At 40.0% G+C, this 15,768-nt stretch overlaps 1 protein-coding gene across 2 annotated transcripts in view; it reads left to right on the top strand.

Moving 5' to 3' along the window:
• The window catches only part of PLCXD1 (phosphatidylinositol specific phospholipase C X domain containing 1), a 51,172-nt gene that overhangs the window by 12,554 nt on the left and 22,850 nt on the right, over positions 1–15,768 (top strand). Inside the window, exon 2 of one of the 2 annotated variants that reach the window (XM_043991121.1) lies at positions 13,124–13,276. The exons of the other annotated variant lie outside the window; for it this stretch is intronic. Within the exon in view, the coding sequence (XP_043847056.1) occupies positions 13,195–13,276 (82 nt within the window). The 5' untranslated portion in view covers positions 13,124–13,194. The remainder of the gene's footprint in view (positions 1–13,123; positions 13,277–15,768) is intronic. 2 annotated transcript variants of the gene reach the window in all.

Raw genomic sequence — 15,768 nt, 5'->3', positions numbered from 1 at the left:
TTGTAAAATTCTGAGATGGGGAAGGTAAAGCTTAGTAGCAAATGATGTGGGAAAAAAGAGATGCTGGGGTTTTAGTTGACTCAAGATCAAATAGGAGACACAGGTGTAATGACACTGCTGTAAGAGCTAGCACAGAGAAAAGTTGCATTAGGAGAAATGTCATGTCCAGATCAGGGAATGTTACAGTCCTACTGTAATCTGGGTTTATCTAATGAAATTCTTCAGTACTGCATTCAATTCCGCACAACATGATTTAGGAGGAAGGCTGACAAACTAGAGAGGTGACCAGCAGAGGGATCAGCATGAAAACCATGTGGATATAGTCAGAGGATATTTATCCTGGAGAAGAGAAGAATAAGGAAAGACATGGAAGTTGTCTAAAAGTATTTGAAGGATTTTGTGAGAATTAGAGCACTACCAACATGCTGAGAAAGATATTGCAGGGAAGCTCTGCCATGAGGAGAAAGCATGTGACTTGGCATCCGTGTATGACTTAGTGTCCGGAAGTTACTGCCTGTTAGTTGTGCCACTCAAAGTTACCAGCCAATTAGCTTGGAGCTGTGTTTGAGGATGGCCCTGCTTCCTGTTTGAGAGGGGGCTTCTGGGAAAAGGGGGAGGATCTAGGCCCTTTCGCTTCCTGACAGGCTTGGTGGGTGAGATGCTTGGTTCTCTTAGATAGTTAGATGAAGTTTGCCTTTTACCTCTCTCTCTCTCTCTCTCTCTCTCTCTCTCTCTCTCCTCACCAACTTCTGATGCCCTTTAATAAATACTTAAAAATCTAAACTCTTGCTAAAGCTTCTAATTTAAGGTGACCACTCATTAGATTTTAGACATCATAGCTAGAATTTTAGGCCCTTACAATTTCCATGTAGAAATGGGATTGGATTTGTTCTCTTTTGCTCCAGAAAGAAAAGTTATAACAAACCGGTTCAAATTTTGTAAAGGGGTAGTGAATTTTTTGACTCAAAATTAGGAAGAACTTTCTAACAATTAGAAAGGTACAAAAAATGGAATGGGTTGTGTTATGAGGTAGTGAATTCCCCATTACTACAAGTGTTCAAGCAGAGGCTGAATGATCATTTGATAAAGGATGCTGTAGAAAAAGTTCTTCCAGTAGGTAGATGGTTATTTTAGAGAACCTCTAAGGACTCTTTCAATGATGTGAACCTATAATTACATGGAAATTTGTTTTTATCACATCCAGTTCTCTCTAGGTATGCAGAGACATGATCTTAAAATCTTAGCAGATAAGAGACCAGAAGAATACTTCATAAGTAACTAAAAATATTTGCAAATCTAAATCTGAAGGACAATTTCAATAAAGTCAAAATTGTTCATGACCCCCATTGTGTATGATTGGCATCCCCAGCTAATATCCAAACTTCCTTTTAGGCAAGTTGAGAGTCATGTGATGTGTGAAATCAGTGTTCTCTTCTAAATTGCTTAGAAGTCTCCTTTGATTTCAGAAAAGAAATTTTTTTGAGAACTCTATTATTATTATTGATAATCAGTGGAGTTAGGCTACCATCTATGGGATGAGATATGGGATGGGTAAATTTCAATTGAAAATGGGGGGCTCCAAGAAGTAGATGAAGAGCATTGGGTGCCTATAGATGGGTACTAGGTTTGACAGACATGGTGGAAACATACTAAATAAGCAGAGGTTGACACTGAAAGAGATGGATAATGCTTCAGATGACAAATGTCACCTACTTTCCACTTTTTCTACCATTGTACTTGACCACACACCTGGACTATGACATGGCTAGGCAGGTTACTTGGGCTAGGTTAATGATGGATCTATATTGATCTATCACAACTGCTCCCTTTGGAGAGGAGAGTCAAGCTCCTATTAACTGTGAGATAATTAGACAAAGCCATTAGATTTACTATGGTTATGGCACAAATTAATTTTGCATGACATTGCCATGGCTGACCACATTTATCTTTTGACCAAAGCAATTTTGTATTTCTTAAATAGAGGTAAGTGTAAAGTCCTTCACTTGGGTTTTAAAAAATCATCTTCTCAAGTATAACATGAGGAGAGCAGTCATAGAAAACAGTTCATATGAAAAAAATCTGGGGGTTTTAGTGGACTAGAAGTTCAATATTAATCAAAAGGATGATATGACAGCTAAAGGAAGTAATTTCTTCTTAAACAATTTTAATGGAGGCATAGTATTCAGAATAAGGGAGTTGATAGCTGCTATATCAGCCTCACATTTGGAATATTATGTTCAGTTCTGGGCACCAAATTTAAGAAGGACTCTGATAAGCAGGAGAGCATACAAAAGAGGGTGCTAGGGGCAGTTAGGTGGCGCAGTGGATAGGGCACTGGCCCTGGATTCAGGAGGACCTGAGTTCAAATCCGGCCTCAGACACTTGACACTTACTAGCTTTGTGACCCTGGGCAAGTCCCTTAACCCTCATTGCCCCCCCACCCAAAGAAGGTGCTAGATGCTTTAAAGATGAAAGACCTGGTGACAACTTACAGAAAGAAAAATGTTAGGGAAACATGGTAGCTCTCTTCAAGAATCAGACAGGCTTTTCTTGGAAGAGAGGTTATACTTACTCTGGTCCCACTGAATAGAATTGGAAACAAAATATGGAAGTTGCAGAGAAAGAGATTTGGGGCTCATTGTAAAGAAAAAAGTGATCATCTAGAACTGCTCAGGAGTAGAGATGGGCTGCCTTGGGTAGTAATGGGTTTCCCTTTACCAAGGGTTTCCTTTATGTAGAATTTGGATGACCATTTGTCAGAGATATTGTAGAGGGATTCTTCTTCATGTCCAGGTTGGACTAGATGGCCCCAAAGACCCTTCCAAGTCTGAGATTCTATGAAAGTTTGTTCCTGCCCGTCATCACCTGTCGCCTTGACCTATGTCTTGCCACTGGATTGTGGCGACTCTGAAAGAGAGAGTGAGGCTGGTGACTTTGCACAACCCTGCTTCACTTAAATCCAATTCACTTGCAAGTCAAGATATCATCCTCTTGATGTCATTGGTTCTCTTCAAGAACAAAGAACAACGGGGCAGCTAGATGGAGCAGTGGATAGAGCACCGGTCCTGGATTCAGGAGTACCTGAGTTCAAATCAGGCCTCAGACACTTAACACTTACTAGCTGTGTGACCCTGGGCAAGTCACTTAGCCCCAATTGCCTCACTTAAAAAAAAAAGTTTAAAAATCTGTAAGTATCTCATTTTGTTCATCTCAGATCTAAACCACTAGACTACCCTGTCTCACTCTTAACAACAGAGAAAATAAAATCCTTGTTAAAAGAAAACAATCTTTTGTTTTTGGTTTGTTGGGTTTTTTTTTGGTTGGGCAATGAGGGTTAAGTGATTTGCCCAGGGTCACACAGCTAGTAAGTGTCAAGTGTCTGAGGTTGGATTTGAACTCGGGTACTCCTGAATCCAGGGTCGGTGCTTTATCCACTGTTCACCTAGCTGCCCCCTTCATATTCATTTTTCTAACTGTTTCTAAGTATATGGGGAATTTCACTCTCAAAACTTTCTGATCTGGTCTAAGCACAAACAGGGAGATATGGGAAAAAGGTTTTTAAGATTTTAGGCTTTTGCCTTAAAGAACCAAACCCAAATCATTTTGCAGAATGAGTTGATAAGATCTGTTGGGGTTTTTGTGAGGTTTTTTGGATAGAAAGGGTGATTTAAAATTACATACAATGGGGGCTAGAAACTGTAATGATTGGAATGACGCCACCTGCTGGAGATTTACTATAGAAATGAAGTGAAGGTCTGAGGGCAAGACCAGGAGTCTTTTCTTTGGCATCAGGAAGTGACGTTTACTTGTGGGAGGAAGAAGGGGGGAGCCTGGCGCTCTGATTGGGGCTCTTTCCTGAGGACTCCGGCAGAGAAGGGAGCTAGAAATGCACTCTCCCTTTAATAGATAGGAATCTAGGCCTTTCTCTCTCTCTATCAAATTCTTATTCTCCTTAATAAATGCTTAAAAGTCTAACTCTTGCTAAAGCTTATAATTTATTAGCAACCACTCATTAGATATTTTAGATAGTTTAGCTAGAATTTTAGCCCTTAACAAAACAGTAAGAGATACATACCACAAGGGTCCCCCTTAGACAGACTTCTCATAGAGTGGGATAAGGACACTTTATTGGTTAAACCAGGAATGGAAAAGAAGTGGTTAATTGAACTCTGTTACACCTGGTGCAAAACTTACTTTAACTTATGGGAAACTTTGTGGCCTAGATATGGTTCCTTTAACTCTCAAACACTGAGGGATTTAAGATTTGCTATAGGGAATAAATCTCCTAAAGATTTAATTTACTGGGATCTGTGGAACAGATTGAGTGGGGAGACCACTCAGGGGGAAATGAGCTCAGCTTCTCCCTCCCCCTCCCCACTCCTATCTTGCCAGATGGATTCTCACCTTAGCAGTCTTCCTCCACTCTTCCTCTTACAAACTTTCTTGCTTCTCTGGCATCTCAGACTCACCTTCTTCTTCCCTCACCTTTAATCCTTACCCCATGTATTTCTTGCTATAGCCTACATTTTGCTACCCTTTCACCCCTTCTCTCTCTCTCTCTCTCTCTCTCTCTCTCTCTCTCTCTCTCTCTCTCTCTTTGCAAGGCAATGAGGGTTAAATGACTTGCCTAGGGTCACACAGCTAGTATATGCCAAGTATCTGAGGCCAGATTTGAACTCAGGTCCTCCTGAAGCCAGGGCTGGTGCTTTACCCAGTGTGCCACCTAGTTGCCCCTCTCACCCCTTCTCTTTACTGATTCCTGACTAATTACCCTAATCCCTCCTTGGTCCCCACTCATTCAGCTAAGACCCCTTGTTGGAACACACATGGAGGCAGTGGTCCTACCCCTTCTGGAGGACTCCATTTCTCACGCACTTTTTTTTTTTTTTGGTGCAGGGCAATGAGGGTTAAGTGACTTGCCCAGGGTTACACAGCTAGTAAATGTCAAGTGTCTGAGGTCGAATTTGAACTCAGGTCCTCCTGAATCCAGGGATGGTGCTTTATCCACTGTGCCACCTAGCTGCCCCCAGGGCTCCATCTCTCTTCTGGAGTCTGAGGCTCAGCCCACTCTTCCTCCTGTGACCCCCTCCCCCCACACACACCTCTTGATCCTCCTGTGATCACACCTCTTACTCCTCCTGTGACCTGCCTCTTCCTCCTCCTGCCAGGGCAGAGATAATGTCTCCTACTCCATTCACTCCACTCACTCCACCCTGTAGCTATTCGGATGGAGGTGCTAGATCCCTGTGCTGTAACTGCTCCACCCATGCACACTTCCATAGCTTCTATAGCCAAGGGGCCATCCTGTAATTCTGAATTTTCCTGCTCCCTGTCTTCTAAAATCAATCTCAAGTGAAAGTCTAGTTTTAGAAAGAACAAAAAAACCTAACACTATCCTTCCCCTACAAGAGAGAATTACTCATGACCAGAGATGATTTTATGATAGATTTGCAGAAAGAATAAATATGTATCATATGCATATGAAGGGAAAAGAGAGAGAAGAAAGACAGAAAGTAGAGAAGGAAGTGCAAGACAGACTTACTCAGGTAAAAAAAAAATATAGAGAAGATAATAGAGGAGAAATTTAAGCTGAATAAAAAGGTGCAAAACAAGGAGCACATACAAGGAGCAAAACAAGGAGCACCATGACCTCTGAAGAAACAAACACAATGCAAAAGTATTTTAGCTTCTCTAGAGGAAATATTTAGAAGTCTAAGTCAAGTGACAAAAACTTCCTATCAGCCTTCATGAATTTGTTACTGCTGCCACAGGCAAAGACATATTTTGCAGGAGTGTAGGACAAGGCACCAAGATCTTAGAGAGAGATTTGGTGACTTTAGAAGCTCCCAAAGGGGGAAAACCGAAATAGTTCTAGATTCCCTTGGAGGAATTATGCTAATGAGCAAAACCGACTCTGAATGTCCAACTCAAATGCTGCATAAAGTTTCTTTTGGGTTATTACATCCACATTTGGAATGAATTAAATGGATTTTTATTATCATGGGGTTTGTTATTCTCTTAAAATTGTGTTTTAACTGTTGTATTAGAATATGCTCTGATTTTTCACCAAGGGAAAAGCTCTTGCCTGTGCACACTACAAAGAAAGAATATTTTGATGATTGTATAGACTTAGCTTATAAATAAGGAATTTGTGGACAGATTATATTGATTCTGGAGGTAATTTGAATTTAATTATTAATATATCATTGGAAATTATGTAATAAAGAATAATGTTAACCATTTACATTTGTCATTTACTATCTATGTGATTTTAATTATATACTTGGAGTATTGTTTGGGATTGTATATTGTAATGAATCTTGAGTCAAGAAGTAAATTCACATTTTTTGCTATCATATTATCCTCAATAGTTAAATCCATATGAGGGCTTTGATTATTGGAACTTACTATTTAAGACATTATGGGGGGGGTGGTGCTGCTAGATGGCACAGTGGATAGAGCACCGGCCCTGGAGTCAGGAGTACCTGAGTTCAAATCCAGCGTCAGACACTTAACACTTACTAGCTGTGACCCTGGGCAAGTCACTTAACCCCAATTGCCTCACTAAAAAAAAAAAGAGACAGAGACATTATGGGACTGTTAATAGGTATTATTTGAGTCTGAGTACCATGTATGATCATCAGAGGAATACTACATTACTCCTGAGCCAGTAAGTCATGGGTTCACAATCCTGAGAGGTTTGACATGCATGAATGGCAGGTGGTGAATTGTCATGAGAAAGGCTGGGAGACTTTAGCAAGGGTTGAGGTAGGATTCTCCTGACTTAATTTCCCTAATATGACATATAGAGTGGAAACACATACCACTTAGCTGACTTTGAGCCTGACTCAATCCACTTGGCTGTCTGTAGACCTTTTGTCTGGAACTGTCCTGAAGTTTGGGAATGATTTATCCTCCCTTACTGTGTAGTTTACTTCCCTATTCTTTTGCAGTAACTTCCTGTAATTATCTCAGATGTCTTATGATGAATGCAGTATTCGATTTGGCCTTGACATTTGTTACCAGCTATGTTAGATTGTTTAATTTCTCATAATGGCATGGGGATAATTAGGCAAATGATATTAAAATAGTGATGAAAGCAGGATATGAATACTTTTCTTAGTCAATATCACAATTGTCTCAATCCCTGTATTAAAGAACGGTCTATCAGCATAACTTGTGGACTTTTTTGCAAATGCCTTAAAGAGAAGTCTCTTTTAAAATCTTAAACATCTTTGTTAAAAGTTATTACAGGGAAAAAAAAAGTTATTACTGGGCAGGTCGGTGGTGCAGTGGATAAAGGACTTGCCCTGGATTCAGGAGGACCTGAGTTCAAATCCAGCCTCAGACATTCGACATTTACTAGCAGTGTGACCCTGGGCAAGTCACTTAACCCTCATTGCCCTGCAAACCAAACCAAACCAAAAAAAGTTATTACAACTGAAGTTAATCTGACAACTTATCTGATTTTGTTTTTGTATTGGAGTCCATCTTATAAATAGGAGTCTGAAATTTCTTTGTGGGAATCTCATCCTCCACATGGGGGATTGAAATAATGTTAAGTACAAAAAATATGTAATAATAATAATAATAAAATTGGGTTCTAATTTTTTGTTTTTATTGTATCTGATTTTCATATGTAACAACCAGACAATACATAATTGTAAAAAAGATTCTGAATTTTTTTAAACATATGTTTTGAGCTAACTTTCATTATTTGATTTGGTTATTGGCAAAGTTATTTAACGTTATGTTAAGATCAATTTTGTAGGAGATTTTCCAGCTGAGTAGATTTTTCAGATGAGGAAGAACCTGGGAAAGACTTCTCTGCAATCACACCTGAGACCACACCTGTAATTCAGAGCTGCATCAAGATGGATGTCCCAAGAATCATCTGTAGGAGATGAGACTTGCAGAAATTTAAATGGACATTTCTCTCTTTGTTTCCCTTTTCCCTGTTGCATACACTATTTGCAATGTCTATCTCCTAAAAGGGACTACCGGGGCAGATAGGTGGTGCAGTGGAGTCAGGAGTACCTGAGTTCAAATCCAGCCTCAGACACTTAACACTTACTAGCTGTGTGACCCTGGGCAAGTCATTTAACCCCAAGTGCCTCATTAAGAAAAAAAAAAAGGGACTGCCCCCTTTAGTTTTTTGGGTTTTTTTTTAAGCGGGACAATGGGGGTTAAGTGACTTGCCCAGGGTCACACAGCTAGTAAGTGTCAAGTGTCTGAGGCCGGATTTGAACTCAGGTACTCCTGAATCCAGGGCCAGTGCTCTATCCACTGAGCCACCTAGCCGCCCCGCCCCTTTAGTTTTGTCAATGCTGCGCCACTCAATTTTTTTTTATTCCCCTTCACATTGTTAATCATCATAAACCCGATTGTTAAGAACCCTTTGTGAATTATTTGTAATATTAATTTGATTCTTTGAGGAAACTTTCCTCAAAGAATCACATGGGGGATTGTGAGAAAATAATTATTATTGGAGGGACCCAGTCTTTGCTTGGCCTTCTACCTCTCCCTCCTTCATAGGTCAGTTTTTGGGAAGGAGCTCCAATCCTGTGCAGGGCATACAATAGAGGTAAAGAATAGACTCTTTGAATAGCTCAGTGAACTGAGGGGATTAAGCTGTGTAACGATTGGAATGATGCCACCTGCTGGAGACTTACTGTAGAAGAGTTCCGCCCATGAAAGGAAGGTCTTTGAGGGCAAGACCAGGAGTCTTTTCTTTGGCATCAGGAAGTGACGCGGACTAGTGGGAGGAGGAAGGAAGAGACTGGCGCTCACTCTTGCTCTCTTTCCTCTGGACTCTGGTGGAGAGCGGAGCTAGAAATGTGCTCTCCCTTTAATAGATAGGAATCTAGGCCTTTTTCTCTCTCTTTACCAAATTCTTATTCTCCTTAATAAATGCTTAAAAGTCTAACTCTTGCTAAAGCTTATAATTTATTGGCGACCACTCACTAGATATTTTAGACAGTTTAGCTAGAATTTTAGCCCTTAACAGATGGCTGACCACGAAGAGGAAAGCTAAACCTCAGTCTTCTGATCTTCTGGTTGGGTAAGAAATTTCCCCTATGCTCTCCCTTTAACTGCTAAGTACTGGCATACTGGCTGTGTTTTCCCTTTAAATTTTTTCGAATGGACCTTTTAAACTCTCTAATTACCCTATTTTTGATTTTAGTCTGTTTAACCAGACAAATGGGAGATAAGATCATGTTAATGCTTTGTTTTTGTGGATTTTCTATTTTTCTTTTTATTTTTGTTAGAAGAGCCAGCAACATAACACAAGGAAATATCTCCCCCTCTCCCAACCATGCTTTTTCAGAGAAACCTGAAGAGATTCCCACAGCTTTTTCCAGTTCTAACACTAATTGTTGCTTTAATTTTGCATGCCTGGAGGCAATGACCCACCCTCTTGAAGCTTTTAATCCCTTAGCACCTGGAGGCAAAGTGGGGGAAGAGGAATCCAGGCCTGAGTTCAAAATCAAGTTTGATTCAAATTGCCCTGGTCCCTCCCCTCCTCTCCAAACCCCACCCTCTACTCCTCCCATGGCCAAGCCCATTGCTTCTCCTGCCTGGGAAGTCAGGAGATTTGATGAGCATGCTCAACTTTCTCTAACTATTTGCAGCTTCAGGCTCAGCCCTTCCCCAGCCTGGCTGTGCTTCTGAGACAACCTTAGAAAACCCTTTAAATTCCAGATATGCTCGTTTTGTTCATAATTTTGCTAACCTGCTTTTGTCTTTAATTAGTAATCTTATAAAGCATTTGTATGGTGAAAAGATTGACAGACAATATAGAGGGGTTAAAGAAGAAAAACTTAAGCTGAATAAGAATGACAACCATCAACATAGTTCAAGACTCCACTTCTTTTGCCATGGAAGGGTACATATTTTACAGAAATGTAGATGTAAGCAGCAAGGTATTGATATGAGTATTGGGGATTTTAGATATCGGAATCAAAAGTATTCTGAATTCACTCAGAGTGATAGTATCAGTTCAGAGGTTACATAGGATTTCTATGCTATTACATCTACATTTTGAAATTAATGGTATGGGTTTATTTTCATAGAGATTTTCATGCATTTGAGATTGTGTTTTATACTTAGTTTCTAAAACAAGGAGAATATTTGTAAAAGCTTTTTATAGTCATGTGATCAAGTTTATATTTTATAATACTCTTATTGATATTAAGTTCATATTCATTTAGATTTCCCTAGTTTGAATTTCATTGTCTTTTATTATTCCATGTGTATTTTCTTCTATTCATTCATCTATCTAATTTTGAAACATGGTTTTGATTTCATAATACAATGTTAATTCTAGGAGTATTGTGCTCCCATATTCTGAGTTATTTGTTTTTGTTGTTTTTCTCAACTGATTATTTGATCAAACTCTTTAAAGCATTTCCCTAGCAAATTGTTTGCCATGACAAGTGTAAATTGATTCTAGAAGTATTATTTTTGATAAGCATATTCCAAAAAAAAAAAAAAGAGGGGAACATTTGTAAAAGTTGTCTTTGAGATTGTGTTGTGCTTTAACTTGTATTTAAATATGTTCAGATTTTTCAAAAAAGTAATTGTATACTAAGTTAAAAAAAAGGGGTATTATTTGAAATTGTTGCATAATTATATATTATGTTCTGAGTCAAGATGTATTCACAGTTTTTGCAATCATTTATTATCCTCAATTTTTAAATCCATATGAGACTTGGATTATGGGAACTTATCATTTAAGACATTAATTGCCTTTATTCTGAGTTATCAGATGCCAGTTGGCCAAGATGCCATCCAATCACAAGAGGAATACATGCAAGAGCAGACACTGAACTGTCACATGAGGGGAGACATACATGAAGTCAAGGTATGGCCGAGGGAACGGCTTTTGACAAATGTTGAGGTTGGATTCTCTTGGTTTAATATTTTATTCTCTTTTTCCCCACAATATTGTACAGATGGCTGGAAGTATTCATCCCACCCATCTCACTTCTACACCTGGCTTCTATGCTCCCTCCTATATGCCTGATGCCATGGACATCTCAATCCCATGCATCTGATTAAGTCTGACTCAGTTTCTTCCAATATTTTCAGTGGCATGGACATATATTCCATCCACCTATTTTAAGCCTGGCATACTGTATGGGCAGTACATATTGCTCAAGTGTGGGAATGCTCATATCCCATCATTTCTCTGTTCTTTTATGGTAACCCCCATAATTATCTCAGGTGTCATGATAAATAACAGTGTTGAATTTGGCCTTGACACCTGTTACCAATTATATTAGATTTTCTAATTTCTCATAATGGCATGAGGATAATTAGGCAGATGATACAAAAAGTGATGAAACAAAGATAAAAATTATTTTAAAAAATTAATATCATAGCAATTGTCTTCTCAATTACCCTCCATAAAGGGGGACTGTAATAATATTATAATTTTAAAGAATGTTTCAATTTTTGTTTTATTATATGTTTCATGTGTAACAACCCTTAGACATGTTTTTGAGAACTTTCATTGTTTGATTTGATTATTGACAAAACTATTTTAAAGTTGTGTTAAGCTCAATTTTGTAGGAAATATTCCTGGCTGATTACCAGCATCCACACATCAACCCCTGAAAAGACTTCCATTCCACAACTATACCTAGAGGACATCTGAGAAAAGACTTTCAGAGACTTTAAATGAAAAGTTTTGTTTTTGTTGTTTTTTTTTCTTTTTCTCTTTCTGTTATAATATACACCATCTGTAACATGTATTCTCTGCAGAGGCCCTCCCTTTGCAAGACCAATGTCAAAGCATCGGTTCATGAGGACAAAAAAAAAAAAATTGCCCCTCTGGACAAAACTTTCCTCTCTTCCTTTTCTATATTGTTATTAACATATTGTTAGTTAGCATAGGTTATTATATTCTGTTATTTTTGATTGTTTCATCAAGGAAACGTACCGTTTCTTGAGGAAACAAAGTGGGGAACTGTAATGATCGGAATGATGCCACCTGCTGGAGACTTACTGTAGAAGAGTTCCGCCCATGAAAGGAAGGTCTTTGAGGGCAAGACCAGGAGTCTTTTCTTTGGCATCAGGAAGTGACGCGGACTAGTGGGAGGAGGAAGGAAGAGACTGGCGCTCACTCTTGCTCTCTTTCCTCTGGACTCTGGTGGAGAGCGGAGCTAGAAATGTGCTCTTCCTTTAATAGATAGGAATCTAGGCCTTTTCCTCTCTCTTTACCAATTCTTATTCTCCTTAATAAATGCTTAAAAGTCTAACTCTTGCTAAAGCTTATAATTTATTGGCCACCACTCACTAGATATTTTAGACAGTTTAGCTAGAATTTTAGCCTTTAACAGCTGCACCTATCTGGACTTTGACTTTGCCCTCAGGGGATCTGTCTCCCATGAGACCCTGATATCATCATGGTAGAGTTTATTTTCATATGGACTACCCTCAAATCATGTCAACCAATGGAATTGAATGATGCGAGTCAATTAGCTTTAATCAGTGTGTAAAGAGCCACCTGTATTGAAAGAGGAAAGAGACTCAGACTCCTTTTCCCTTTTTAAAAAACTCTTTGGTGGGGCAGCTAGGTGGCGCAGTGGATAGAGCACCGGCCCTGGATTCAGGAGGACCTGAATTCAAATCCAGCCTCAGACACTTAACACTTACTAGCTGTGTGACCCTGGGCAAGTCACTTAACCCCAGTTGCCTCACAAAAAACAAACAAACAAAAAACCTCTTTTTGGGATTCTGGGCTTGCACTCTAGGTTTGGAAGGCTGTCCAGTTGGTGAACACTCTCCTCTTAGGACAGAATAGGTAATGTAGGGCTTCTGAACTCTGCTTGAGGCCGTGTGCTCTCTTTGAGACAATATGACATTGGGTATTTTTCCATTTGTGTTAAATGCCATGTAGTCAATTCTTTACTAATACTTTATTTGTGGGTTTTTTTTGTGGGACAATGGGGGTTAAGTGACTTGCCCAGGGTCACACAGCTAGTGAGTGTCAAGTGTCTGAGGACGGATTTGAACTCAGGTCCTCCTGAATCCAAGACCAGTGCTTTATCCACTGCACCACCTACCTGCCCCCATACTATTTTTTTTTAACAAGCAAACCCTCCATTTCCTTTCTAAGGGCACAGTCTGTGGAGGAAGGACGTGTACTAAACAATTGGGGTGTCTAGCCTTTCAGCCTGCTGTTAAAACATGAATGGTGTCAATGCACAATGGATGTCTGAGCTGCCTCCCAAACTCTGGGACATCCCACTTCACCATCTTTCCATTCCAGGTAAGCAAACACTCAGCCGGCATGTGATACTCTTTCTGATAAGGAAGAGTTATTCAATGGGAAAAGCACAATCCATAGGGATCAGAAGACCTGGGTTTAAATGACACCTCTGAAACTCACTGAGTCGGAGTACTTGTGTTTAAATCCCACTTTTGAGATTTAGTATCACCTTGGGGAAATCACTTTCTTTTTTAAAAAAAAGGCAACTTAATTTTTCTGGGCCTCAGTTTCCTTATCTGTAAAGTGAGGAAGTTGTACTAGATAACCTTGATGTCCTAGCTTTAAACCTATTCCCCTCTGAACATGTTTCCCATAAAGCCTCCATTTATCTATGCTAAAAGTAGCTAATTTCTCAAAGCTAAAGGTGTGGTAGGCAGCTTTGTGGCTCAGTGCATGGAGCCTTGAGCCTTGAATGAAGACCTGATTTGAAATCCAGACCTCAGAAGCTTGCTAGCTATGTGACCCTGGACAAGTCACTTAACCCTGTTTGCCTCAGTTTTCTCACCTGTAAAATGAGCTAAAGAAGGACGTGGCAAACTATGCCAGCATCTTTGTCAAGAAAACCTTAAATGGAGTCATAAAGAGTCAGGCACAACCAAAATAACTGAACGACAACAACAACAAATGGGTGGTATGGCTTTTCTCAGGGGCTGACTCCCCTGCATGTCAAGAATGAAAAGAAGCCTGTTTTGTGATTTGTTTCCTTCCTCACCACAGAAGGAAGGAGGTGTGGATGTTCCTTTCTCATCAGGTGGAGGAATACAGTGTCTGGTAGAATATGCAGCTGATGAGTCTAAGATTTGTCTTCCCTCAGGGAAGGGAGAGGGTCCCTGAGGGGACTATGTAGATACAGTTCAAAACATTCTATATGTAGGAAAAAACACCCCCCTACTCCCTAGGTTTTAAGTATTAGTATGTTAGGTCCTTTTTCCCTTCCTTTTTTGTAAGGATTAACATCATTCTCCTCTAATCATGTTCCAATTGCCATCTGAATTCATTGTATTCGGCACTCCCACCTAAATTCCTTTTGCTAGAGTGGAGCAACATAACTTCCTGGCCTTTTTGGAGTGTTTGCTCCTGGCTCTCGCCCAGCTTTGATACAAGACAAAGGAGTGAACAATAATTTCTGCTCTTGAGAAACTGGGTATCACTTAAATGAATTTGTGTGGCCATAATGGTCACCACTTAGCAAGTTTCTATTCAAGCATCATTTCTGAGCAGAGAGAGCACTATGGAGGAAATCCCTGGGTTTCTTTTCCCCCTGAAGCTTGGCTCTCCTGGCCTTGTGATCCTACTCAGGTGACAAAGAGTGAGCTCTCAGTCACTGGGCAGTAGTACAATTGTGGGCAAGGCCTCCTAGGTCATGTGCCGATGTCCAAAGTGCATGGAGTCCAAGGGTCTTTGAGAACAGGAGTTTCAGGACACCTGACTATTTTGTCTAAGTAGGAGATTAGTTAGGGAAAAGCAACAGAGCAGGTGATAACCCAAGTGGTGTGGGAGGGCAAGGGGTAAAGGAAATTAAGAGGAGAGAGAGGCTTGTTTGCAAAGAAAACAGATATTAAAAAAAAAAATCTTTCTAAAAAATGGTGATTTTTATATTCCTCTTAAAGAAATACCTCATGGGTGCAGCTAGGTGATACAGTAGATAAAGCACTGATCCTAGATTCAGGAGGATCTGAGTTCAGATTTGACCTCAGACACTTGACACTAGTTGTGTGACCCTGGGCAATTCACTTAACCCTCATCTCCTCCCCCCCCCCCAAAAAAAGAAAAGAAAAGAAAATACCTCAGGAGGAAAGGGGAGACAGCACATTAATTAAGTACTCAGTGATGATTATAGCCATACAGTGTTACAACTAGAAGGGACTTTACAAGTAGTCTAACCCTCTCTTCCCCTCTCCTTCCCCCTTTTTGTAAATCAAGAAACTGAGGCTTGGAAGAATTACATGATTTATGCAAGGTCACATGGTTTTTAAATAGAAGAGCTGGATCTAGAACTCAGCTGTGTGGACTCCCAGTCTGTGCTTATCCCTCTTTTCTCCTGGGGATGTTTCTTTAGGTCCTTCTTTCATGAGAGAAGGGACAGTTAGGTGATGCAGGGGATAGGGTGCTGGGCTTGGGGTCAGGAGGACTTATCTTCCTGAGTTCAAATATGGCCTCAGACACTCCTTCGTAAGTCACTTACCCCTGTTTGCCTCTGTTTCCTCATCTGTAAAATGAGCTGGGGAAGGAAATGGCAAACCACTCCAGTATCTTTGCCAGGAAAACTCCAAATGGGTTCACAAAGAATCAGACACAGCTGAACAACAAAACATCTTGTACAAGAATATCATTTCTCCCTAATAACCACATGGGACCCCTTCTGCCTGTGGCATGTGCCCATTTTTCCTTGTCCTTTGGACTCTGCCTTCTTAGGACCCATTCCTCATTAAAAACACAGGAAGAAAGAGGGAATAGGGAATAAAGAACTCTGCTACTGTGGACACAGGTCT

The sequence above is a fragment of the Dromiciops gliroides genome, chromosome 3 (assembly GCF_019393635.1).
Source record: "Dromiciops gliroides isolate mDroGli1 chromosome 3, mDroGli1.pri, whole genome shotgun sequence".
In the NCBI taxonomy this organism is placed as follows: Eukaryota; Metazoa; Chordata; class Mammalia; order Microbiotheria; family Microbiotheriidae; genus Dromiciops; species Dromiciops gliroides.
The sequence above is the reverse complement of the archived record's forward strand: the minus strand, read 5'-3'. Positions and strand labels throughout refer to the sequence as shown.